Source organism: Bos taurus, chromosome 11 (assembly GCF_002263795.3).
Source record: "Bos taurus isolate L1 Dominette 01449 registration number 42190680 breed Hereford chromosome 11, ARS-UCD2.0, whole genome shotgun sequence".
NCBI classification, from domain to species: domain Eukaryota; kingdom Metazoa; phylum Chordata; class Mammalia; order Artiodactyla; family Bovidae; genus Bos; species Bos taurus.
Genome location: NC_037338.1, coordinates 28,790,255 through 28,814,941, shown reverse-complemented (window position 1 = coordinate 28,814,941; position 24,687 = coordinate 28,790,255). Strand labels below are relative to the sequence as shown.

General features: G+C 47.3%; 1 protein-coding gene across 1 annotated transcript in view; it reads right to left on the bottom strand.

The window, feature by feature from the left end:
• EPAS1 (endothelial PAS domain protein 1) overlaps positions 1 to 24,687 on the bottom strand; it is a 90,336-nt gene that overhangs the window by 10,724 nt on the left and 54,925 nt on the right. The window contains 5 exon segments of the mRNA NM_174725.2: positions 5,062 to 5,168; positions 14,090 to 14,295; positions 14,387 to 14,505; positions 17,938 to 18,022; positions 18,437 to 18,588. Coding sequence (NP_777150.1) covers positions 5,062 to 5,168; positions 14,090 to 14,295; positions 14,387 to 14,505; positions 17,938 to 18,022; positions 18,437 to 18,588 — 669 coding nt within the window.

Genomic DNA, 24,687 nt, shown 5'->3' with positions numbered 1-24,687 from the left:
CCTAGATAGCATATTCAAAAGCAGAGACATTACTTTGCCAACAAAGGTCCGTCTAGTCAAGGCTATGGTTTTTCCAGTGGTCATGTATGGATGTGAGGGTTGAACTATAAAGAATGCTGAGCACCGAAGAATTGATGCTTTTGAACTGTGGTGTTGGAGAAGACTCTTGAGAGTCCCTTGGACTGCAAGGAGATCCAACCAGTCCATCCTAAAGGAGAACAGTTGTGGGTGTTCATTGGAAGGACTAATGTTGAGGCTGAAACTCCATTACTTTGCCCACCTGATGCGAAGAGCCGACTCATTGGAAAAGACCCTGATGCTGGGAAAGATTGAGGGCAGGAGGAGAAGGGGACGACAGAGGATGAGATGGTTGGATGGCATCACTGATTCAATGGACATGGGTTTGGGTGGACTCCAGGAGTTGGTGATAGACAGGGAGGCCTGGCGTGCTACATGTTAGTAACTGTGGGGCAGAGGGGCTTAGAAATACTGAGTGATTTGCTGAAAGGCCCCCTCAGTGGAACTAGTACAGGACTGTAGTCCAAACTGAAGACCCCTAATCTGAGTTTTTTTTGGTTTGGTTTGTACTTTTTAAAAAAATCAACTTTGTGTGCTAAATTGCTTCAGTTGTGTTTGATTCTTTGCGACCCTATGGACCATAGCCTGCCAGACTCCTCTGTCCATGGGGTTCTCTAGACAAGGATACTGGAGTGGGTTGCCATGCCCTCCTCCAGGGGATCTACATGACCCAGGGACCAAACCTGAGTCTCTTATGTCTTCTGCATTCGCAGGCAGGTTTTTTACCACTTGTGCAATTACCACCAATAGAAAATGCACCCATTTTAAGCATACACGTTTTGATGAATGTACAGGCCCTTGTAACAGTCACTACAATCAAAGAACTTTCCTTTATCCAACCTCCCGAATTTCTTATAGCTCTTAACAGTCAATCCCCATTGCTCCACCCCAGTCCCAGGCAACCACCGATCTGTTTTCTGTTAACGATATATTGAAATCATCTTCTCTCCATTTGCATGGAAGTGGAATCATACAAGAGCACGTGCTCTTTTGCATCTGCCTTCTTTTTACGTAGCGTGTTTCCCAGAACCCTCATGTTGTTGTAGATGTTTCTGGCTTGCCCCCTTTAATTGCTGAGTAATGTTCCACTGCACAGAGATACCATTATTTATCCATTCACCTTTCAGTGGATGTTTGTTTTCAGTTTTTGGTTATGATGAATAAAGGTGCTATAAACATTAATGTACAAATCTTTGTATGGACATACAGTGTAGGTGTAGCGTAGGGGTGCGGTGGGCAGGTCTTATGGTACGGACACCTTTCCTTTCTTAGATACTGCCAAGTTATTTTCCAAAGTGGTTATATCGGCCTTGTCTAATCTTTTAAATAAAATCCTGTGCTGTAGGGAAGACAGATATCATTTTTTTTTTTTTTTTTAACATGAGGAAACTAAGGCCAGAGGGACTGTGACCTGCTTTACATCACGCAGGACAATAGTCTGGGCTATGAGACAGCCTTGTGGCCCGCAGCATGGTGCCCTCCTCCTACATTCCCCTGGGCGGCACTTCAGTGGGAAGACTGAATTGGTGGTTGCTGCTGTCCTAAATCATCAGGGACCCCTTGGCCAAAGAAATAACTCTGTCTCCCCTCATCTCCCTTGATCTGCCCCACTGAGGCTCCCCTGCTCTAGCGACATGATTCTTGCACAATTTCAAGTGCCTGGAGTGAACTTATTTATTAACTTATTAACTTGTTCTTAATGCAGACAAGATTCAGGGCTCTTATTCTTTTTGATTAAACAGTGCAGTGAGCGAAGGTTTTTAACTGCATTTCTAGCGACTGCAGGCGAGGGCCTGCTCTGTCAGTAGCACGTAATTACACCAGCTTTCTAATCATCTGCTCGTTAATGCCAGCCTGGGTGAGGGGCCTGCTACTTGGTAGATAGGCTTTTTATGGCCTTAATCTAGTTTTCCTAAGAGCACATACTGTCCTCACACAACAAAGAAAAACCAGCCCCCCTCCCCCAAACCCTTACCCTCCAAGGGTAACAAATGTATAAACTACTAATCCATTTGCAAATGATGGCTTTCAATTATCTAAATCTGGTTTGAGGCCTGAACTTCCCCAGCAATTTCAATGGTAAACCTTCACAGGCTAAGATACACATACATGCCTAAATTCGGGATGCTGGTGTGTAACCCTGGACCAGCCTCAAGCCTGGGCCCCCAACTATTCCATAGTATGAGCATGGGTCTGTGGTGCAACTTTCTGCATAACTCAATGAGAGAGAGAGAGAGAGAGAGAGAGAGAAAGAGACAGAGAGAGAGTCGGACAAACACAGAGAAACCGATTGAGAGAGATGGAAAGATTGAAAGAAAGGAAAAGAACTGTCTGGCACATGGAACTCTACTCAGTTATGTGGCAGCCTGGATGGGAGGGGAGTTTGTGGGGAGAATGGATACATGTATATGTATGGCTGAGTCTCTTTGCTGTCCACCTGAAACTATCACAACATTATTAATTGGCTATACGCCAATATAAAATAAAGAGTATTAAAAAAAGAAGGGGGAAAGAGAGACAGAAATAGTTTCTTCTGTTTAGCTGGCATTAACCCCATTTCCAGGCAACCCATGCAGATTTCCTTTTGTGGGTTCAGGCTGACTGGGTAGAGGCCTCCAAACTCAGAGCTGCTTTGCTTGGCTCCATCAGGGAAAGAAGGGAACCTGTGATTTATATTTGGTCTGTGAATTATCTTTAAGTGTGCCTATTGCTTAAAAACACAAAGTCAATAAAAAGTACCATATTGCCCTTGGATTCAGCAGAAAACTAAATTAGTATGACAATATTTTACCCCAGATCTTTTTTAAGGATCAAAGATTTTCTAAGAGAAGGTAAAAAACCCTTTCATAGGCCTACTGAGAAGTCATCGTTTTTGTTCTTTTGGACAGTAGCTTCCTCCCCCTTCCAACCCCAGAAGATTCAGTCCAATGCTGTCCTGTAAGAACTCTCAGAAACATTTGCTAGTGTCCCTACTTTGATGATGCACCCTTGGCTGAGAAGGAAGGTTAGGCTTTTCCCCAGTTTTACATCTAAAGGAGGGAACCAGAAAGCCAGGCACTGGGGAATCAGTGGGAATCCCAGTCCCAGTATCAGGACGACTTAGGGAGCTGGAACTGCTATGGATCAGAAAAGCATGGGGAATCCCAGAGAGGAGGCTGGTGCCACATCCCACAGTTTCAAAGCTGGGGCAGGTTAGGGCTGGGTCACGTCCATGACACATCCACCTCCCACCCCCATCCCTGTGTCCCTGAATGTGGAATCTGGATTTTGGACTTTTTTTTTTTTTTTGCCAGAGACCACAGTGAGAAACATCTTTGAGATATCATTAGGGGCCCTGCTGCACTGTCAGATTGAACCCTAAAGCCATGAGGATGAAGCACAGAAACCAATTAGAGAAGATCTTACTGCTTGAGAGAAGAGTAACTGTGCTTCTGTACAGTTTATGGGCTGCTGATCTGTTAGCTGCTCTGAACCTCAGCTGTCCTAACCTTGGGATAGATGGATGGATTTAGGAACAATGGGGAAATAGCTGTATTTCCATTTTCTTCATTGCTGCTTCAAGCCACTCTAATCCCTGGAGTCCAAGACCAGCAGGACCATTGGGAATCTTCTCAGACTAACCCATTTTAAGTCCTTCTGTAATCCTCTCAGCACCTCCATCTGCACTGGGGGCACTTTTTTGAAGCATTCTTTCCAGAATATAGTTTTTGTCCTTGAGTTTATCATTCACTTAGTGCCTATACAGTACCAAACACTACGCTAGATACTGAGGCTGAAGGTACCGGCCAGCTGGCTCCCAGAGAACACATAGCCCTCCTTCTCCCTCAGATATGAGATCCTTTAGGGTAGGGATCAATCCTATAAATTTCTATTTCCCCTAGTAGGCCAAGTGAGGAGGGTATGGCAACCCACTCCAGTATTCTTTCTTGGAGAATCCCCATGGACAGAGGAGCCTGGCAGGCTACAGTCCATAGCGTCACAAAGAGTTGACATGACTGAGCGACTAAGCACAGCACAGCACAGGCCAAGTACAGGGTTATAAACCCATAGTCTTGCATGTTGATGGGCTGTATGGATTCAAGAAAATTGTCTTGGATCATTTGCAAATGAGAAGACTTCATTGGGATTAAAGTCAACTGAAATGCAGTAGAACGGCTCTGTCTAATATGGTATCCATAAGCCAAGTGTGGCTACTTAAAGTTGATTAAAACTATAATTTAAAAATTCAGTTCTTCAGTTGCATTACACATATTTCAAATACAGCAAAGGTCACCCATGACTCTGCAGAGGAAGAACATTTCCACTCCAAAAAGTTCTTTTGGACAACCCTGCTCTAGAATCCTTTCATAATTCAGGTTTTTTTTTTGTAAGCTACAAGGCACAATTTCCACATGCCATTATTGGGTTGCCTGGACATTCTCATCCAACTGAGTTCTCTTGATTCAGCAAGCACGCTCTTAAAACCATGGCCCATCTCGACTAATCCAGTAAGCTGGCACTGTACAAGCCCCACCTCTGCTTAGCCCAATGTCCCCATCCTTCAAGGCTCAACTCAAGTGCCCTGTCCTCTCTTTTCCCGAACTGTCCCAGCCCTCTTCTTCTCTGAATGGTGTACTTGCATCTAAAGCATATTACCCAAGTTGACCACGCTCTATGGGGCTGTTCCATACGTTTCTGCAATCTGTTAACTGCAGAAATGTGCCCAGTGGAGGTGGTAAGGGGGGAATGAGATTCAGCCCACCCTCCATTCTCTAGGCTATATGCCTTGCGGTGTTGGTGTGTCCCCTTATCCTATTTGCATCAACATGCCATATAGGCTGGTGGCAATTCTGGTTTTCTAGCTTTCCTGAGGACATGAGTCTTGTATGCCGCACAAGACGGTGGGCCCTGTGACGAAAGTGATTGGATTTTCTTCCTTCTCACCAGTCACATTTCACTCAAGGCCAGATTCCACAGATGTATGGGGGTACTCCTGGAACTTACAGTTCTGGTGGCTTTTGGTCATGTTCTCTGAGTCCAGTGCATGGTAGAACTCATAGGCTGAGCGGCCAAGCAGCTCTTGAGGGTGGTAACCAACCAGTTCTGTGATTCTAAATTGAAAAAAAAAAAAAGCAAGGTGGGGAGATCATATGAATATGAACGGGGTGCAAGGACCTATATCCAGAATGTAAGTCAAATGCACACATTCAAGGAAACACATTCCAAACTTCCTGGTCATACCATTCATCCAAACAAACAAAAGTATGGTGATCAACTTGCAACTATGGGTCTACTGAAGCTCACTCTTCCTGCCTTTCCTGAATTGTGTTTGGAGAGGAAGGAAAAACACCTATCTAAGGGTTCCCTAACTCTCACCCCCAGACAAGCACACATGCATATTCTCCAGTGACCACTGGAAGGGGCTCTCATCAGCCCCCTAACTCCTAGTTTTTGTAGACAAGTAAGCAGAGATGCAGAGACAGCAGACAATTTACTTGATGTCTACACAAGTGTCTGGGCACAGAGCAAGAATAAAAATGGGAACCTCCTGATTATTCAAGCTTATTCTAGTAGAAGTCATTATAAATGAAAAGTGAAAATTACGTGATCCTGAGTTAGAAAAGCCCAGAGGTGGCCTTTCCATGTGTGTTAACCACAGGGCAAGAGGAACCCGGGCAGCAGAGGCTGGTCTGTGCTCAAGTCTTCACCCCTCAGGTCCTGCCTGGTGACCTGATACCTCTTAGACATCAGGTGTGCCATTATGGGTTCTCCAATTTGTCCCTCCCCACCTCAAGGAAAGGGGGGAGGGCATAAGGTGCCGAGAGGAACAAATACGAAATCATAGCTCTAGAAACGTGCCCCTTCATTAACACTCTGATAAATAGGCAGCTCTGAAATGACAGGGCTTGGCTGGGCGCTGTACAGTGTCTGCTTTTGATGGGAAGAGGGCAGAGAAAAGGCAGACGTGGAGAATCATGAAGAATCAGGTACCCTTCTAAGAACCCTCTGCTCCGCACAGGAATCATTAAAATAAACAAAGCCCTACCCAAGAACCACCAGATAAGCTGCTTCCCCACGTCATACCTAAACATATTTCTCATAATCTTTGTTCTCTTACGTTTTTTCTAATGGGCTTGCTGTCTTGTTTACTTAGCCTATCACGAGCTAGAAGCGATGCTATCTCCTCATCATTACAAGCTCTGTTTTGGAACACATGGCTTCTGGGGCCTGGCCCGGTCACCTGTCCACGCTGGAGATGAAAGCAGAAGCTGTAACTCCTTGGTCTCCTGTCTCTACTCCTCTCCCCCTCTCCATGTGGGTTTTGTATAGGTCAGACTAAATCATCCTAGAATATTATTTCTGTTCTGTCACTCCTCTCTATAATAAGCATCTCCAGCTTACCTATCACCAGCCACATCCAGAGGAAATAAACTCTGCCTAACTTCTAAGTTCCCCCAGAGTCTTATCTCCACCTTCCAAGCAGTTTAATTTGCAGCTGATCGGCAGCATGCCATATCTCCTGCCCTGGTATATCCCTTTCCTCCCAGTTTCCATTGCTGGCAAAGCTAGGCTTGCTGCAGAGCCTCAGGGCCTTCTTTCTCTGAGCCCTGATGATGACAGGGCCAGTTCAAGACTGCATCTTGTTCACCGAGCTGTCTCCAAGTCCCCCGTCTTAAGCCTAATCAGCGAACACAGTGTCACAAGGAATTATGTATTCTTCTTTCCACATCCTAGGCTGCCAACCCTGAATTCAGGAACCACATTCTCCTTTGGCCTCCGCGACGAGTGCTCAGTAAATGCCAGAGTAGCTGACCAACGGACTGATTTTCTTTGGGGGCCTAAGGTACAGTCAGAGCCCTGTCTAACTCAGCACTATTAAGGATCCCAAGCACTAACAATCCATTTTTCTTCCTAGAACACAATCACCTATCTTAGTGCACGACGGTGCACACACACAGCCTTCAGCGCAGCCCTCATGGTATTCAGTCCATCCTTCCTCCATTCCCTAAGGTGTGTCTGGTGTTGAACTGGGCAGAGAAGAGGCAAACTCTCTGCCTAAGTGAGACCTGGGGGTGAAAGGCTTTGTCAAACAATGGGCAACAGACCAGAGCTGAGATGCTTAGGTCTCAGCTGATTTAGGCCAGCAGAGATTTCTCTGGTGAGATTTCAGCAGTTCACTTGCACCAGCCAACTGGTTTCAGATGGGGAGGACCTGTCCCCTCACTTGGCCCTGAGCAGAGAGATCTTTGATTTCATCACCAACAGACATGTTCCTCAGTGGCTCAACCCTGGGACTGCCAATGGCACGTTAGCCGGAGTGGAGATTCAGGGAGAACGAGGAGATGGTTGAACAGAGCTGGTGCTTCCTTTCTTCCACCCAAGTAGCTTTTCTGATGGGTTCCATGTCTTTTAGGCGTAGCCTGGGAGTCAGAATCGCACCAGTAGGCTGTGCTGACAGTGGGTTGGCTGTTTACAGGCTCACCAGTTTGCCACAGAAACTACTTCCGTGCGTGCACTAGTTGTAGATTTCCTAGAGACCCTCAAAAATGAGGCTGTTCTGGGAAAGTCTGATTCTCCTCCATAAAGAGACTACACTTTCTTTCAAGATTAGAATCTTTAAAACTCTCAAAGTAAATGTTTATTATAATCAACCCCAAATAAAATATTTTCTGATCTAATTAGTATACTATCCATTCAGAGGACACAATGGCATGTTTTGGAAGTGGACAAACAAGGGCTTAGCTTCAGGATTGCCAGCTCTCTTCCCAGTAGCAGCCTTCATTTATCTTGTCAACTAAAATAAATATTTAACGTCTCCTTCTTCATGCCTTTAAACAGACGACTATAAAAACTGGGAAATACACATACCCCAAACACAATTGAAGAACATTCGAGTGGTTGAACTTCACAAAACCAGGAAACCCCAACTCAAAGCTAATGGTCGTTGCCCTCCTTCGGCAGGCACACCGACGCCAGCGGGGAGGCTAACGAACCCGGTTTGTTTATAGGGTCGGCCTCCGCGGCACACAAGGGCCCTCCCTGCTCATTTCCCTCTGTCCCAGGGAAGTCTCCAGAGCTGGGCTGTGATAACATTTCATCTGCTCTCTTCACCAGAGGCAGGGGAACTATTTTTTTTTTTCTCTCTAATTAAAGGTCCCTGACTCTCTGGAGGGGGGGAGAAAGTCATTTTGGGGTCACCCCATAAATTTCAAAAGTCAATTCAGTATGGCTGTTCTGTTTGCAGAGAAGAGGGACATGTAAAGGGGCTTAATTCACCAGACTTCAGAAGTAAAAAAGCACAGAGGTTCCTTTTTAATAATAAAGTAGGAATAGAACCGGATTGAGGATGAGGCCAGGAGAGGGACACAGACATTGACAGGCAGCCACAGGAAAGGCAGGAGGAAGAGAGAAAAAAAGAAACTAGAAAATGGAGAGGGAAAGAAAGGCAGTTAAAACCTGAAGTTAGTGTCGCCCCAAGTTAATATGTGGGTCAGAAGGCTAGGCTCTCTGGATTTCAGAGTCGGGTTTGCCTCACAGCATAAAATGACAGTTACTGGTCATTCATTGCTCTCTACCCTTCACGCTGCGAGGCCCTTTCCACGTGGACCAGCCGCGGCTGAGTGCTAGGAAGACATGGACTCTCCCGCGGCAGCAGGGTCAGGGCCGTGTGGCCTTGTAGGCAGAAGAGAGTCAGTGCGGGCCTGAGCCGGCTCGGCCGCCCACGAGTAACGAACGGGGCAGCGAGCTCCCTGCTTCGCTCCCTGCTTCACACGCTGCACCTGGAGTCAAACAAGGTCTGGCTGCAGTTGTTACTCATTCCGTACACGGGCACAGAATTTGCTCAGTAAATTAATCATGTAAACAAGATGGTTAGAAGAGTATTTAAACTATTTGAGAGGATGAAAGTTTTAAGTACTTCATAACCACCTATTTGTTTTTGAAAGAATGCCTTTGCTAATAAAACCATCCTTCTATTCAGGCCTGCTTTCTTTCCTTCCCTCCTCTGGCCATGGCCTCTCCAAAGTAACACTGGGCTCACCTCATTTTGGTTTCTGTATGTGCTTTTTTTTTTTTTAGCTTTGAAACTGCATTTCCTTAATAATAACCAGACTATTCACCACCACAGATTTCAATGGCGTTTGTTTTAATGTATTTCAATCCAGATCTTCTTTGCTTTAAACAACACTTTTGCCTTGTGCTTCCCTCCAATAGGACATGGTTAAGTGAATATCCAGCTGGCTCTGCAGTTAATAGATAATTAATTTGCATCCTGTCAGTGTTATGTGTTACTGGTGGGGTGAATATATACATAGTGTGCATAGGGGGGTAGCCTGGTTCAACCCTGGACCGACTCTAAGTGCCACCAAATGCCGAAACCGCCTTACATTACCTTGAAACCCACAAGCAGGAAGGGGAAAGTTGCCTTGGATTGTAGCAAGAGAGAGGCAAATCATGCAGATGAATAACTTTTGAATTGTGAGGTCTATCACACTTGAAATCAATTCCAAAGAACTGCTTCTTCCAAGGAATATTTTGAACAGATTAGACAGGATGATATACAAGCATTTCTCATAAACACGCTCAGTCTTTCTTAGGACTGATTTCAGAACATTGTTTGGAAGAGACGCAGATGCACAAGAACATTTCAAGTGTCTTCTAAACTCCGGGACTTAAAAAACACATTATATATACTCTGCTACATAAGATCGGTAGAGAAAGGCTAATATGAAACTAAAAATATGTAACATATTAAGCTAAAAGATCACTTTGCATTTAAAGATGCTACCTATCCTCTAAAAAAAAAGAAGTAAAATAATTTGTTAAATGTATTTCAGTATGCAATTAAAGTATATAATCTTTTACTATTAATTTGCCCAAAGTCAGTCTATTTTCTTCTTGGGCATTAATACTATCACTTTTCAGGTGTTTTTATGTGTGTTTTGCATCTCATGGTTCTCTATAATTTTACTGACAGTCTCCTAAAGATTCTCAACTATCCCTTACTTTTATCATTACCATTCCCAACTTCATCGTAGAAAAAGAGTTAATCATAAATCTGACCCACAGAATTTGAAATGTAGGCATCTGCATTCACTAAACTGTAACTTATGATATTATTACATCCTATGTTGCCCTGATTCAGTGACAAAAAGGGGTTGCCTTCAGATTCTTTATTTTTAAAAATTACATGACCCTCTTTGTTAATCTGAAAATTTTACTGTTATGATAACTCCCCCCCACTCATACTTCTCTTATGCACATAATTTTCTTTTATAATTTATTTCTAAGATACAAAAAGACTCATAAAACACACAAAGTCACAGCTGGATTTTGTGTATTACAGATTTGCCCTGCTCTCCCTGATGACTTGGCTTCTTTCTGTTATTTTCTTTTTCCACTAGATGGCGCCTCCATGTGAATTTAAGAACGACCCCATCTTGAAGTTAAATTACTTGGGAACAACTTTTGTCTTCCTTTTGGGTGAATGGTTCATTAAGTTGCTCATGTCTCCAACTCCAGACCCTTGGAGATCAAGAATCATCTCTTTCCTTCTTTGATAGAATCAGTCTATGGCACTGAGTTAGATACATGGTAGATGTTCAATAAATAACACTTCATTAATTGGCTGCTCATTTTAGGAAACTATATGAATTGTGAATGGAGACAAATTCATTACACTGATAATCAGGATATTCTTCTTTAAACTTTCTGCTCAGTTTTACTGCTTCCATTGAGAGCAATTGATTGTATATACAAATAAATGTGACTGACATAAACTGTTATAGAATTCTCTTCTAACAATATTTGCTGTTTCAGATAATACAGGACTTGAGTATGGTCTTGACTCTCTATTAAGAGGAGCAGGATGAATGCATTTTGAACCATCTGCATTCCTTTATTCAATTTTAGATCTTTCAGGACAAGTTGCTTCTGGTTCAACTGATTTTGGAAACCTGAGAGTTAAGTAAGATTACTCTTTTTTCTATTTTACTTCTCACCTCCCTGCTTCCTGTCTTCTCCCTTCTCTTTTTCTCCATGATCCTCTTTTTTTCATTTGTTTGATTATGTCTGTGGTCTCAATACAACTAAGAAAAAGTACCAAACAACCTCAGAAGTGATTCTGTGGGTTCTAATTGCCTTACATTTTCACCAGATTCTTTCTAACTTTCCCAATGGAAAAAGAATCCCTTTGTGGGAAATCACAGCCCCTCATGTGTGCCAGATGTCATTAAACCTAGTGAATTCCCTGATTAAAATGAATTGGTCCCCCTACTATGATACGTTATGTGCTGGATTTTGAAGCACTGATCTTGGAAGAGTAGTGTGTGTGTGTGTGTGTGTGTGTGTGTGTGTCTGTCTGTCTGTGTCTGTGTGTGCGCGCGCACGTGTGTGCATACCTGTGAGATAGCAAACATGAATGTGTGTATACCTTTCCCCATCCCAATACAAAAAGTAAAAACAAGATAAGCTACCCAAACGAAAAAATCCTAGTCCTTATCAAAGCAATTGAGAAGTAACACATAGGTGTTAAGGACTTAAAACAGTCACTTTATAAACTGTCTAAGCCATGTCTGTGCCCTTGTGAACTAATCTCCTAATCCGTTAAACACAACTTCTGTGTGGCACAGCCTTCTGTGTCTTTAAACGGCTCTGCATCCATCTCTCCAGCACCATTGAATTCAGAGTTTGGGCCATGTAATTAGGTTTTTGAAAGACAAGATTTTGCTGAAAGTGCACTATATCCAGCAAACCTTACAAGTAATATCCCCCTCCACACTCTGAGTCACAAAGCCCTAAATCACAGGTTCCTTCAAGTCAGGATCAACTCTGTCTACCAGACCTGAAGCAAACTAAGAAGTCAGTGCAGGGTCCCTCTCCTTTCTGGGAGGAGGGTCTTCCACACTCTTAGCCCCCCAATTCCTCATGTTATTTCCCCTTCTTCCTTTCATCCAAAGGATTAGATGCTTTCAGGAAATGATCTGAAAATTCATTCAAAACATGGTAAAGAGTGAGGAATAACTTCAAATTACTCTTTCCAGAGGAATTTTCCCTTCACTTTAACAAGGAGCAAAGTCTTAACACTTAAAAATTTCTTCTTTCCTGTTATCTAGGGATGAGAAGTTATTTTCTAGGACAGTAGGGTTTTCCCAGTGCTTCTGGGGTCACATTAGGGCTGTGCACATTACAAAACTGTATCTTCTGCCCAGAATGGTCCTTTGAATACAAAGACTGAATCTGATAAATAACCTCACACAGCATGGATTTCTTGGGTGCCTGCCTTTGCAATAGTCTTTCTCTGTAATTATCCTCATATCACAATAATGACAACATGAATAACCATAATAACTGCTGGCTGTGACAAAGTGCCAGGACATAGTCTTCATATGGGATATTTTCTCCCTATGAGGTTAGAGCACTTCTTTCTACATCTCGAACCACCCATTACATGCAACAGCCTTGAATCCAGCACTATGGTGGTCAGAAGGGGACAGGAATGACTCAAGGGCATTTTCACCAGAGTTCTTAAATCTGCCCTGGAGTCCAGTTCTAAGGAGTGGTAGCAGCAAACACCAGGTGAGTCCAGAATCAGGGGAGACAGACTCAGCAGAGCTTGGAAAGCAGAGCCCCATCCATGAAGAAACCTGCACCCCTGGGACACCCAGCAGAGGAGAGAAAGGTGGGTGGGCCTGGGGGTTGCTGAACAGGAGCTCCCTCCTGGGTTCTGTGGCTTCCTGCTGGTAGGCTCTCCTTCCAGGCCCCCAGCCTCTACATATCTCCAGAAGTGGTTTCGGCCCCTTGAGTTTAACAGGGAGACAAGCTTCAGGGGAGGACAAGGACAGGGAGCAAGATGCCAGCAGGAACAAAAAGCCTCTCATCAGTTAGGGGGTTTGTGCTTTTCAAAGCACTTCCATGGCCATCACTCATCTTACAGTGATTCTGCGATACAGGTGGGGTAAGTGTGGATTTTAGAGAAGGGGAAGCTGCGATCTCAGGGTTTCTGGAGAAAGCTAGAAGGTGAGAGTGGAATGGCTGGAGCAGCAAAGAGTTTCCCCAAGAACTATGACTCTGGACAAACGTGGTGACTATGGACACTGCTGAAAGCTGGAGTCAGGTGGGGAGATTCCCAAGGGCACATCCCATCATGCACTAGATGGCGGGCAGCAGTGGCATCTCCTTGAGCCGGGCCTGCCTGGCCCAGCCCAGCCCCTGGCCTGTCCCTCCCTCCCTGATGGCAGCCATTGCCCATGGCATCCTTGCTTCTTCCACCTCCTGATCCACCCATGCTTCCAATGTCTGGGCACAGAGGGGAGGGCAGAGGCCAGGCAGTGGGGAGGAGTCAAAGCTGTTCTTCCTGCCCCTCCCATGACAACTCAAACCTTTTCCCTTCCTGTTTCGATCCTCACCTCGAGGTAAAACTAGAATGACATGGATTATATATATGGCCTTGGGTACTCTTTCAACTACTTTAATAAAGAAATAATTTAGGGTGGGGATCACAGCTAACACTGAACACTTCCTATTGGACTGGAACTTAGGCCATCTCACTGCATTAAGGTTCTTAACCACTACACTCTCCGGTAAGACAATTTTCCAACTGGGCCTGGCTTCAGGGATTGGAGTCTGGCTTAGTTCCCATCATCAAAAAGCCTTCCAACCGGGGATGGACATTGGCTGGAATGGAGGTGGCATAGGAGGAGCAGAGGAGGCTGAGGAAAGAGCTCACTAATGGAAGAGAACACACAGGAGTCACGTGCCTGCAGGGCAGCTTCCAGGCTCCCAGCGGGCCTTGGCCCTGGGTGTGCTGATGGAGACCTCTAGACCCTCTTTTCCCGGCGAGCGGAGTGGAGAGAGGCTTGGAGATCTAGAACAGCTCTGGGGTGACAACGGGGTCCAGTATGACCCTTGGCAGCACTGGTGGGATGAAACTGTGACCTGCCCCCAACAATACAACGTGTCTGCCGCAGACCTGCCCCTGACCACAGGCACAACCACACGCGCATGCGCACACACACTCCCCGCCAGGCCCCACCTGTCGTCGCAGTAGGTGAACTTCATGTCCATACTGTGGCGGCTCAGGAAGGTCTTGCTGTCCAGTGGGATGTCCATGTGGGATGGGTGCTGGATCGGCTCACACATGATGATGAGGCAGGACAGCAGCGGCTCCTTGCAGCCGCAGAGACTGCTGTGAGGGGGGCAGTTGTTGTAGACCTTCACCTGGCCCGTGCAGTGCAAGACCTGGAGACCAGCCGCGGAGGGTCAGACATGGGGCCGGGGGAGGGGCGGGGGGGGGCACCCCGGGACTCCAGACCCAGGCCTGACGCCCTACCTTCCAGGTGGCTGACTTGAGGTTGACTGTGCGGCCTCTGTTGGTGACCGTGCACTTCATCCTCATGAAGAAGTCCCGCTCTGTGGACATGTCTTTGCTTTTCTTCCCAAAACCAGAGCCTGGATGGAGAAGGGTAGTGGAGCCAGCTGAAGTTAGTTCTGTTTGTAGTCAGAAGCGGGGAAGTTTTTCAGGGCTGTGTGTGTGTGTGTGTCCGTGTGTGTGGTCTGTGTGTGTGTCTGTGTGTGATCTGAGGAACTGCCCTGAGTGCTCTGTGCTGTCTGGCTGTGGATCAAGGCTCCCTCATCTCCAGCCTGTCTCCCCTGCAGGGTGAGCTCCTGAAGGGTCGGGGCTATTCCACTGTTTTATTTCCCGCTGCACCTCACACTGCAGAGTGGTCAGGTGATGAGTGACCATCGGCCATGATCTCAGCAAACCTCTCCCCTGGGTGGGCCCCATAGAAGGAATTCCAAAAGGACCATCCAAGCAAGATCTCAGCAAACCTCTCCCCTGGGTGGGCCCATAGAAGGAATTCCAAAAGGACCATCCAAGCAAGATCGCAATCGCTCCAAGGGGATTAGCCTCTCAGGTGGGAAATTTCCCTTAGATGCTCCTGTCTTTCCCCCATTCCTGTCCCTCCAGTGCCCTACTGTTAACCCACAGTGGCTGTGTTCAGGATCCCACACCATGCGCTCCCTTCCCAAAGTGACACAGGTCAAGGCTCATGGAACACTGCTGGTCCAAGTCTCCTGTAGTGAGCAAGTTCACCTTGAGGATTAACTCAGTATGGATCATATCCCTTCTCGGCCAGAATTAAATAAATCACCAAGACAAACAAGATTGCTTCCTTCCTTATGGTCTCCAAATAACCTGCCCACTCAGAACTTCTCCCACTGGAAAAAAAAAAAAAAGTGATGAATGCAGTAAACCCCCGAGGTGTCCCCCTGTCCATGTCTAAATTCTGCCATTCGGGACCTTCCAAGGTACACTCCTGCCCTGCTACCCAGCATCTCAGAACAACCCAGAGCCTTGTTTCTAATAGTCACACCCTCTCTCTGGGCATAGCCTCAGGACTGAAACCCCCAGGGGTCAGTGACTTGAGTGACACAGCCCCAAATCACTGTGTCAAATGAATTGTGGCACTTTTTAATCTGTCATAAACATCAAAAGAGAGCCCACTAAGTAACAGGCCAGATAGTGAATTTTTTTCTTTTTCTTATGAGAGGGTATTCCTCCCCATCACAATCACAGAATCATCTCTCCCATACTCAATGATGTCTTGCACAATTCTAGCTTCCATAGGTGGCGTTTGCACGTCATGAGACGTTCTTGTCTCTTGGGGTCCAGACGCACCACCAGGCCCAGCTCAGGTGCTGTGCAGCAGTGGGCGGGAGGGACCCATCTGTGGCTGTGGCATGGGTTATGGTTGTGGCCTCCTAACGTGTTAACATCGGGATTTTCCCCATCCTGTCATTTGGTTAATCTCTCTCCACACAGCTCCAATCAGATTACCCCATCTCTGCTCAAAAACTTCCAACAGCCCCCTCTGTCTACAGGATGAAGTTCAAGGCTCAATTGCCGGCCTTCAAAGCTTTCCACAAGCAGCCTCACAGCCTTATCTGCCTCTGGGTGCTCACACTAACCCTTTGCTTATAGATCACGAGTCCACTCAGGTCGGCACCTTCAAAGCCTTTGCTGATTCACTGATTTTGATCCCAAGTCCTCAACACAGGGACCGAGAGACCCAACATTCTACGCAGATCAACAGAGTAGCGTCATGCTGAGTCACAGCCCTGGAGAGCGAAAGGTCCTGGACTTTGCCTGGCCCAACACTGTCACTTTGAAGAGAAAGATTCCCAGGAACAGAGTGATGAAGGGACTTGGTTCAAGTTGTATGATCAGACTGAGGCAAGGTCAGCGGTTGAACTGAGACCAAGAACCCAAGGGTTTCCAGGGTAGAGAAGAAATAAGAGACTTTGGGGTTTTCTCAGGCTTCCAGTGCCTGTTTTAGGAAGGGATTCAGAAGGCCTGGCAGCCTTTTTCTCACAGAACTAAACAAGACTTTCTCAGCAACACAGAGAAGACAGTGAGCAGCCCTGAGAGCTCCCCAGCCTGCGCCTGACCAGAGCCAGGTGGCCTTCAGGAGGGAGAGCAGAGGGGCTGCAGGAGGAGGGGGTGGTGGGGCTCGGGGGAGGAGGCGGGAATCCTGCATTCTGCAGGCTCAGGTGGTAACAAGGCTAGAAGTAGGCTAATGAAATGTATGTTTTTTCAGCATGTGTGACAACAAGAGCAGAACCTTGTAGGCTTCATACGGCCACCTTGCCTCTGTCATTCAGGTTGGATAGTACACGCTCCATGTCAGTGACAGGTGAGAGCTGTAGAAAGGGATGTTAGACTCGGTACAATCTGTGCAGGGCAGAGACTGACTCTCAGGTTCAGAAGGGACCTTGAAAGCCATTGAGTTCCCTTTTTCTTAAAGCTTCAGTCCACTTGACAATATGCTCATTAGAGCTTTTGTGCGACTGTCCCCAGTTACAAGAGATGAAGCAGCCAGCTCCGACTGTCCCTGAAAAGTGCTTTCTGCTTGTATGGGCCCTTCCATCCACTGGCACCTGCTGGAGCCCCCGCAGGTAGAGTGCGGTGCACACCACCTTTCAGACTTTCTCCATCAAAGCCGCCTGTTCCATTTTTTATCACCCGGGGACCAGACTCCTTCCTTGGCTCCGGTGGTAGCTAGTCTCTAAAGGTGGCCCCAGTGAGCCACGTCTCACAGCATTCAGGGCCTGGTACAGCCCCTCCCACAGTGAACGGGCCAGGTCTGTAACTCACTGTAACCCAAGAGTGGCGCTGTACCAGTTCCAGGACTAAGCCTTCAGAGGGCCTGGCAGCTTCTACTTTTGCACTTTTGGGGAGTCCTGAGCTCCCCACAAGGGAGCTAAGAATATAAGTATAAGAAGTCTGGCTACCCTGGAGAGACCATGTGGAGAGGAAGAGGCTCCGATACCTTATGGAGTGAGAGAGAGCTCCAGCCTCTAGCTACGCCACAAGGTCCCAGAGGTGTGGGTAAGCCCCCGACATCACATGGAGCATAAGAACCACCCATAGAACCCACCGAATCATGAGAGACAATAAAAGGACTGTTTAACCCACTATGCTTGGGCAGTCTGTTACACAACCACCACACGGACAGCTGCAACAGTACCCATGAACATTTTGGCACAGACAAGCTTATTGGTTAGGATGGTGTCATTCGGAAAAGATGCTGGACACTCAGGTGATGAAACCTCCTGGAGATGGTGTCCTAACCCACAGGAATGCCCTAGGAGTGTGATCTCAGGCACCACAAGAGCCAGCAAAAGATAATTCTGAGTACGAGGTCCTTCCAGGGCCCTTGATCTCATCTCCAAAGTCCTGCTGGATTTTCTATGGGTGTCTGTTTTTTCTGGATCATGATGGCCATGATCTATCCATCCTACATTAGTACACAAAGGGGAGGCAGGTCCCTTCCCCACGTGGTGTTAAGAAGAAAAAAAACACACCGAAGAACACCTTACCATTTTTGAGGCTCAAGTTCTCACGGATCTCCTCATGGTCACAGGGATGAGTGAAGTCAAAGATACTGTGTCCTGTTAACTCTACCTGTTTCAAAAAACAAGGCTGGGATCATTATTCCTGACACTAAAGAAGTCTCCAAGAGGAGGCTGAGTCCCCTTTCAGGTTTGGAGAGAGGGAGGAGGCTGAGTCAGACCTTCTCATATTCCACTCGGCAGATCCATAGACACACAGGTGTAACAGAGGTCATGACAGACTTGGCTGACAAGGGTGGGCCTGCAATCCAGCTGGCAGAGCTGTCCGCCAGGATGGCCACTGGCAATGCTAGCCCAGTGCCAGGGGCTCTACGTTATTTCTAAGGTTTGAGGCTTGAGATCAGAGAGGAGGAGGGTGGGTGCATACAGGGAAAGGTCAGGAGGGAGGTGATCAGAATCTTCCACTAATTTCTACCCCCAAATGGAAACATTTTCCCTTTCTGAAGGAGCCCGAGGAGGGTGTCACCTGTGTGAGTCCCATGAACTTGCTGATGTTCTCCGACAGAAAGATCATGTCACCATCTTGGGTCACCACGGCAATGAAACCCTCCAAGGCTTTCAGATACAAGTTGTCCATCTGCTGGTCAGCGTCGGCTTCAGATTCATTTTCAGAGCAAACTGGAAAGACAGGGGATGGGGTTGAACAGTTTGCATCAATGTGGGGTTAAAGCAGATGTGACTGGTGTGCATGGGTGTCTTCCAGGGATAGCTCAAAGACATCAGATGGATTTTTCTGGAAACACATACTGCCAACCACCTAAGTGTCTGTCACATGCCCAAGGAGCAGGCATCTGATGAGCACCACTGCACGGAGGACACCCTGCTAGGGGCTTCACAGGCAGTACAGTTGCGGCACTGTACTTGTGGGTCACCGATGTCAAGGCAGTTACAGGAGTCGTCGGGACAGTCATTTTCCCTAATGGATGTTGAGCAATGACAGCATATCAGCCTATCACTGAGAATGCTATGTAATCTTCAAAACACCTGTGGGGTAGGTCCTACTGTTTTTTGTCTTATCTTACAGATGAGGCCCAGAGAGATTAAGTCATTTGCCCAAGGTTATAAAGGTTGTGGACTCAGGCAGATGAATCCAGAAGGCACACTCCTAACCATTCATCGGTTTTGGAGTCAAATAACCACTGACTCTATTCCTCCTATTAGGTTATGGCTCTAACTGACATAACAAAGAGTAAGTGAAAACCTCGTTGAATATCAGTTTCCTCGTCAGCTAAACGGAGATAATAATGCCCACCTCTTGTAAGGGTTAGGTAAGTATGGAGAATGCCTAAAACATGCCAACTAGCATGAATTCTCTCCCTCTCTGGCTCCTTCTACAACACTGTCAGTGTCTTCAAATTGCTCAGAACCTGAATGGGGGCTGGGTGGTACACTAAGCCACAAATCTAAGTAAAAAATTCAGGGTGACAGAGGTGGGTGCCTAAGAGGAATATAGACAGTCAGTGCTGAAGGGTTCACAGGAAGAGGGGGTCACTTTGAAGTGGTCAGAGACAACTGTTGAAAGAAAGGCATTTGAAGAGACTCATGAAGATCAAGTATCTCACTCTGTTAAATGAAAGTAGGGCTTTCTGGGCCTACTGGCTTGGGCAGACACTGGAAAGCACGGAGGAGGCAGAGCCTGGAAGGAACTCTCTGGGGATGAGAACAGGTCCACCCGGCAGAAGAAGGAGGGTCTGTGCCCCAGGCTCATCGACTGGGTTCATGAGTCCAGTGGCCTGGAGGAGCGGCATCTCAGACCATTGCTTTGGGGAGATTTGTCCGGCAATGGCACGCAAGGTGATTTGGAGACAGTGAGGATCAGAGGTGTGAAGCCACAGGAGGAGGCTGCTGTGTTAGTGGCAGGCTGTGGAGGTGGTTGCTAGGGGCAACCGAGGAAGGCATCCACTCCCCAACCACTCTGGGGGGCCCTGGCCTATCAAGTAGACCTCTGCTGTCTGCAAAATATAGCCTCAACTCTGGCCCCAGCGAATAAAGCTCTCAGGCCCCAGACCCTTGGTTGTTATTGCTCAGACCACAGACTTTAGTTCAGCCCTGGTTCTCCTAGCTCATTATTTAACTCCAAACATACATTTACTTATAAAAACTACAAACATCAAGCCAAGTATGCTTACCTTAATTTACAGAACAAGAGGATCATAGAATAATTTGTCACGAAAGTTAATATTCACTTAACTAAAAAAGAAGTCATTCAAACAGACTATTGGAGGGAATATAAAATGCAACTGAATTTATGGGCCACTTGGCAAGAGACATGTGGATGCTGTGCAATCAAGTTCAAGGGCCTTCCTGCAAGGGCACTGGATTTATTTGGTTCTCTTTTCCCTTCAGCCACTAAATTTAAGCTCTGGGCCATACACTGTTATTCCTCCAGAAGAACAAATCCAAATTAGGAGATGTTCCTACCAAGGGGCTTCAGTGGCATCCCTGGGGACCAGCCACCTTCAGGACACAGCATCAGTGAATGTGCCGGGGTCACTGATGCTGTCCAGGGACAGGCCACCCTTCAGAGCCAAGAGCTGGGCCATACAGAGTGTTATCCTAGTGACTTCCCTCTGTTTTGCTAAAATGGTAGAACAAAATGAGGGAAATTCTTTCCTCTTCAAACCCTGATTCAGGCAGCTAGCCTATGGGATGGGAGACTGGGAATGGCCTTTTTGCCATACACATGCCCATACCTGATCCCTGCTTAGGGTCCCTGCCAACCAACTGGTTAGCTGAACTGATGATAATGAAGCAAAGTTCTAGGTGTGGGTGGTGCCGTGGCCAATGTTCACACTCCTGGTTAACACTTAAATTTAAACAGGGGCTTCAGAAGAGACCACGACTTTACCTAGTGCTGTCAAAATGGAGCAAGCACCAGGACCACTGCAGGACTTGCTAAAACAAGGATTTCTGAGACCAGAGCAAAGTGAAAATGTGGGATCTCACACTGAAACATCAAACCATGCCCAGGGCCCTTCTAATGGTGGAAGTCCCCATGGGACCGCAGAGTCACAGAGTCATAGAGCCAGCCCTGGATGGACCCTGTGCCCAGCGTTCCTGATCCAGTAGGTCTCAGGTTGGGGGCAGGGCTTCCCAGGTGGCTCAGTGGTAAAGAATCCCCCTGCCAATGCAGGAGACACAGGTTCAGTCCTTGAGTTGGGAAGATCCCCTGAAGGAGGAAATGGCAACCCATTTTAGTATTCTTGCCTGGGATATCCCATGGACAGAGGAGTCCTGTGGGCTACAGTCAATGGGGTCACAGAGTCAGACACGACTGAGCGAGCATGCACGCATGCAGGTTGGGGGCTGAGAATCTGCTTTTCTAACAAATTCTCATATGATGTGAATGCTGGTGACCACAGGTGGAGACCATCACTGCCTTAACTTAAAGTCCTATAAGACACCCTAATGCTGGGAAACAGAGAAGGCAATGGCACCCCACTCTAGTACTCTTGCCTGGAAAATCTCATGGATGGAGAAGCCTGGTCCATGGGGTCGCTAAGAGTCAGACACGACTGACCGACTTCACTTTCACTTTTCACTTTGGAGAAGTAAATGGCATTGGAGAAGTAAATGGCAACCCACTCCAGTGTTCTTGCCTGGAGAAACCCAGGGATGGGGGAGCCTGGTGGGCTGCCATCTATGGGATCGCAGAGAGTCGGACACGACTGAAGTGGCTTAGCAATGCTGGGAAAATCAACATGTTTTGGCAAGTGGTGACCTATTTGGGGGACATAAGGAGAGATTTTCAGCACTGTTAAAAATCACACCAGACAGGTGAGCGCCTTCTCCAGACAGCAGAGGCCAGTCCTGTGATTCCTGGCCTAGTGAGAAGATTTTTCTTCTCTTCAATTTCTTTGATCTCAGTGGCAACACTGACTTCAAAATCTGGAGTCATCCCAAGACAACCTGATTTGGGTTAGCTAGGCCCAGAGGAAATTGTTCTGCTTAAAGTTTCCTGTTTTTAACAGTTCCAGCACAGCCAAACTGGTTTCCATCCGTGCCCAGTACACTTGCTTCCAGGAGGTGGTGAAATTGGCTGCAACAGCTGGCCAGCTGGACTCCAGGAGGGAGGGAGAGGGGCACACAGAGCCCACGAATGGAAACAGAGCATCTTGGGACTAAAGTCACAATGGCTGGGGGACCAGGAAGCCAGCAGGCCAGCCCCGCGGGGACCTGGAAACAACGGGGCCTCTTTCCTCTGTGGAACCATTTGCTCCCGCAGCACCTGCCTATCCTCCTGGGGACTTCGGACGGAACCTGGCCAGCTTGCTGTCAGCTTGGAGCTGAGGGTTGAAGCTGCGGGGCCGGAGGGAGCACTTTACCCAAGGGGCTGGGGCCCCAGGCACATCACCTGGCTGAAGATGACCCTGCCTTTCCCCTTTTCCTCTCTCGTGGGAGCATCAGGCCTCCTGAGGGGATCACTAATCTCTGACTCAGTGCTGGGCACACAGACAATTCACTCGCCCACAATGCAGCTATCACACTCCTGCCACATGTCTGCCCTATGCTGGGCACGAAGTCAGGCCATCTGTCAGCAAGTGTCACTTACTGGGTGCTCAGCCCTGTCCTCGGGAAAGTCAGGTGTAAGAGCATCCTTTCCCCAGAGGAATCTACAGACCAGTGGGGAAGAGACAGATAAGCCGCCGTAAAGTTGCACAACAATCCGGAAGAAACCCTGGGTGCCCAATGAAGACGAGCACACAGTAGGTGCTTGATAAACCCTCAGTGGACTCTTTAAATAGCCCTGGGCTCCGGGTCTCAGTTACTTGCTTCCCAGGACCCTTCAGGGTCTGACCCCCAAGAAGAGGAGCGGGTCATGCAGATCAGAGGCACTCTGCAGAGACTCAGTACACTGCACCCGAGAGCACAACAAGATTCTTTCAAGCTAAAAATAGCCCCGGTAAACAGACTTTGATGACTCCCCACAGCCAGGATATGCGCGGGCTGAGGTTTCGGAGCACTTTTTCCGGAGCACCGCGCATTTCCTTCAGGCAGCACGGCCTGGGTGGGGTTGGACCTGGGGCGGGGGGTTGGGGGGCAGCAGGAGCTGGGCATCTGGGGTGAGCAGGCAGTGGTGGGGCAGACGCTCCTGACCGGGCCCCTGGGGCCAGACAGGCCATTACAGGTGCTGCTGCGAAGGTTGCCAAGGTTATTTTCCCTTTGTTCCTACTCTGAGAAGTTCCAAGTGTTCTGACTGGTCCCCAAACCACTCTGATGTGATCCTCCTGGGGCATATGTGCTTGGCGGGCAGTCACTCCTTAGTTATTATCGAAGGGGCTTCCCTTTTACACTGATTCTTCTCCTCGGGCTCTCCTGGGCCCAGAGACCCATGACACCACTGGGCCCTGGATGTGCTGACTGCAAAAGCAGCCCAGTCAAGCCATGAGGAAACTATTTTTGAATGGCTTACCTGGCCATCAGCCCTACCTGTAAACGCTACCATCACCAGGTAGTAGGCTGGGGTTACCCTCGCATCTTTGGTAGAGGGCACTGTGTTTTATCTGACCTGTGGGCCTCCCAAAGGGCCTTGAAAGTCCACCATTAGAAATACATTTCTCTGTCCCGTACATGACTTACTGTCCTGTCTTACCTCTCTATATGACCCCTCATAACATACGGCACAGGGCTGGGCAGCAAAGACCTGCTGACGGACCAGACTTATCAACTTTAAGCTAAGGGAATGATCTGAACAAAGTATCTCTAGAAGAGACTGTACACTAGGGGCTCTCAGCGATCAAGATCCTGGCATGAATCAACCATTCAGCTCTTCTCCAACAGGACAGAAAGAGGCCTTGGTTTGGAGGGTGGGTGGGATAGGGGGTGAGACAGAAAGAAAGTAGGGATGAAAGCCTGGGAAAAGAAGTCTGAAAGAGGGGCAAAAGAAGGCACCAGAAACCGTAGCTGCCTCCCCAATTTTACCTCTGCTCTCACTTTTTCCTGCACGAGAAGGTCATGGTAAAAAGCTAAAATCACTTGTCCCACATTTTAATGCCTTTCCCTTGGTAGTCTAGAGAGGAGGAAATCATCATCTCTTATTAAGAGTGATGTCTTCACTAAGCAACTGTCAATGAATTAATCATAAACCTGACATTTGTCTTAGAAATCTTACTTCACATTGATCTCTAGCTCTTGTGTTAAATGAATTTGATTTTTTCCTCACGAGTGTGTGTGGGGGGAGTCAAAAATCAATTTCATAGTGAAAAGCCAGTTTTGCATATTTACTGCTGTTGAAGGCCCTTCAAATGCAGGAGTGACCCTCATTTGGGTACAGTTTGTGGGGCTCCTCTTGAAAGAGGATTTAAGACAATCAAGTGGTATTTCCACTGATGTTCCCGTCAGAATGTGTTCTGTTCTCAGCCCAGCGTGGAAGCTAATATCATAAAGCTATTGTTTCAGTTTGCTTCCTGTGATACAAATCTCAATCGGCCGCCGAGACTCCCAGCCTGAATTTCTCAGCGCTGAGGTTTCCTCTCCAACATTCCCACACAGAACAGCCTACTGTGAAAATCAAAGGGAAACGTGTTACTAAGTAAAGAAGAAACTTCTCTAAAGCAAAACCTGGTCTTTTTTAGCCTTTTGAACTCTGAGGTATGCAACCAGCTATTTCCTATCATAAAGGGAGCCAACATCGACGCTCACCTTTGTTAGAAATGCTTCCATCATGGATCTGTGGTTTATTTTGACTTAGGAAGGCTTGGCAACTCTGCATTTTGC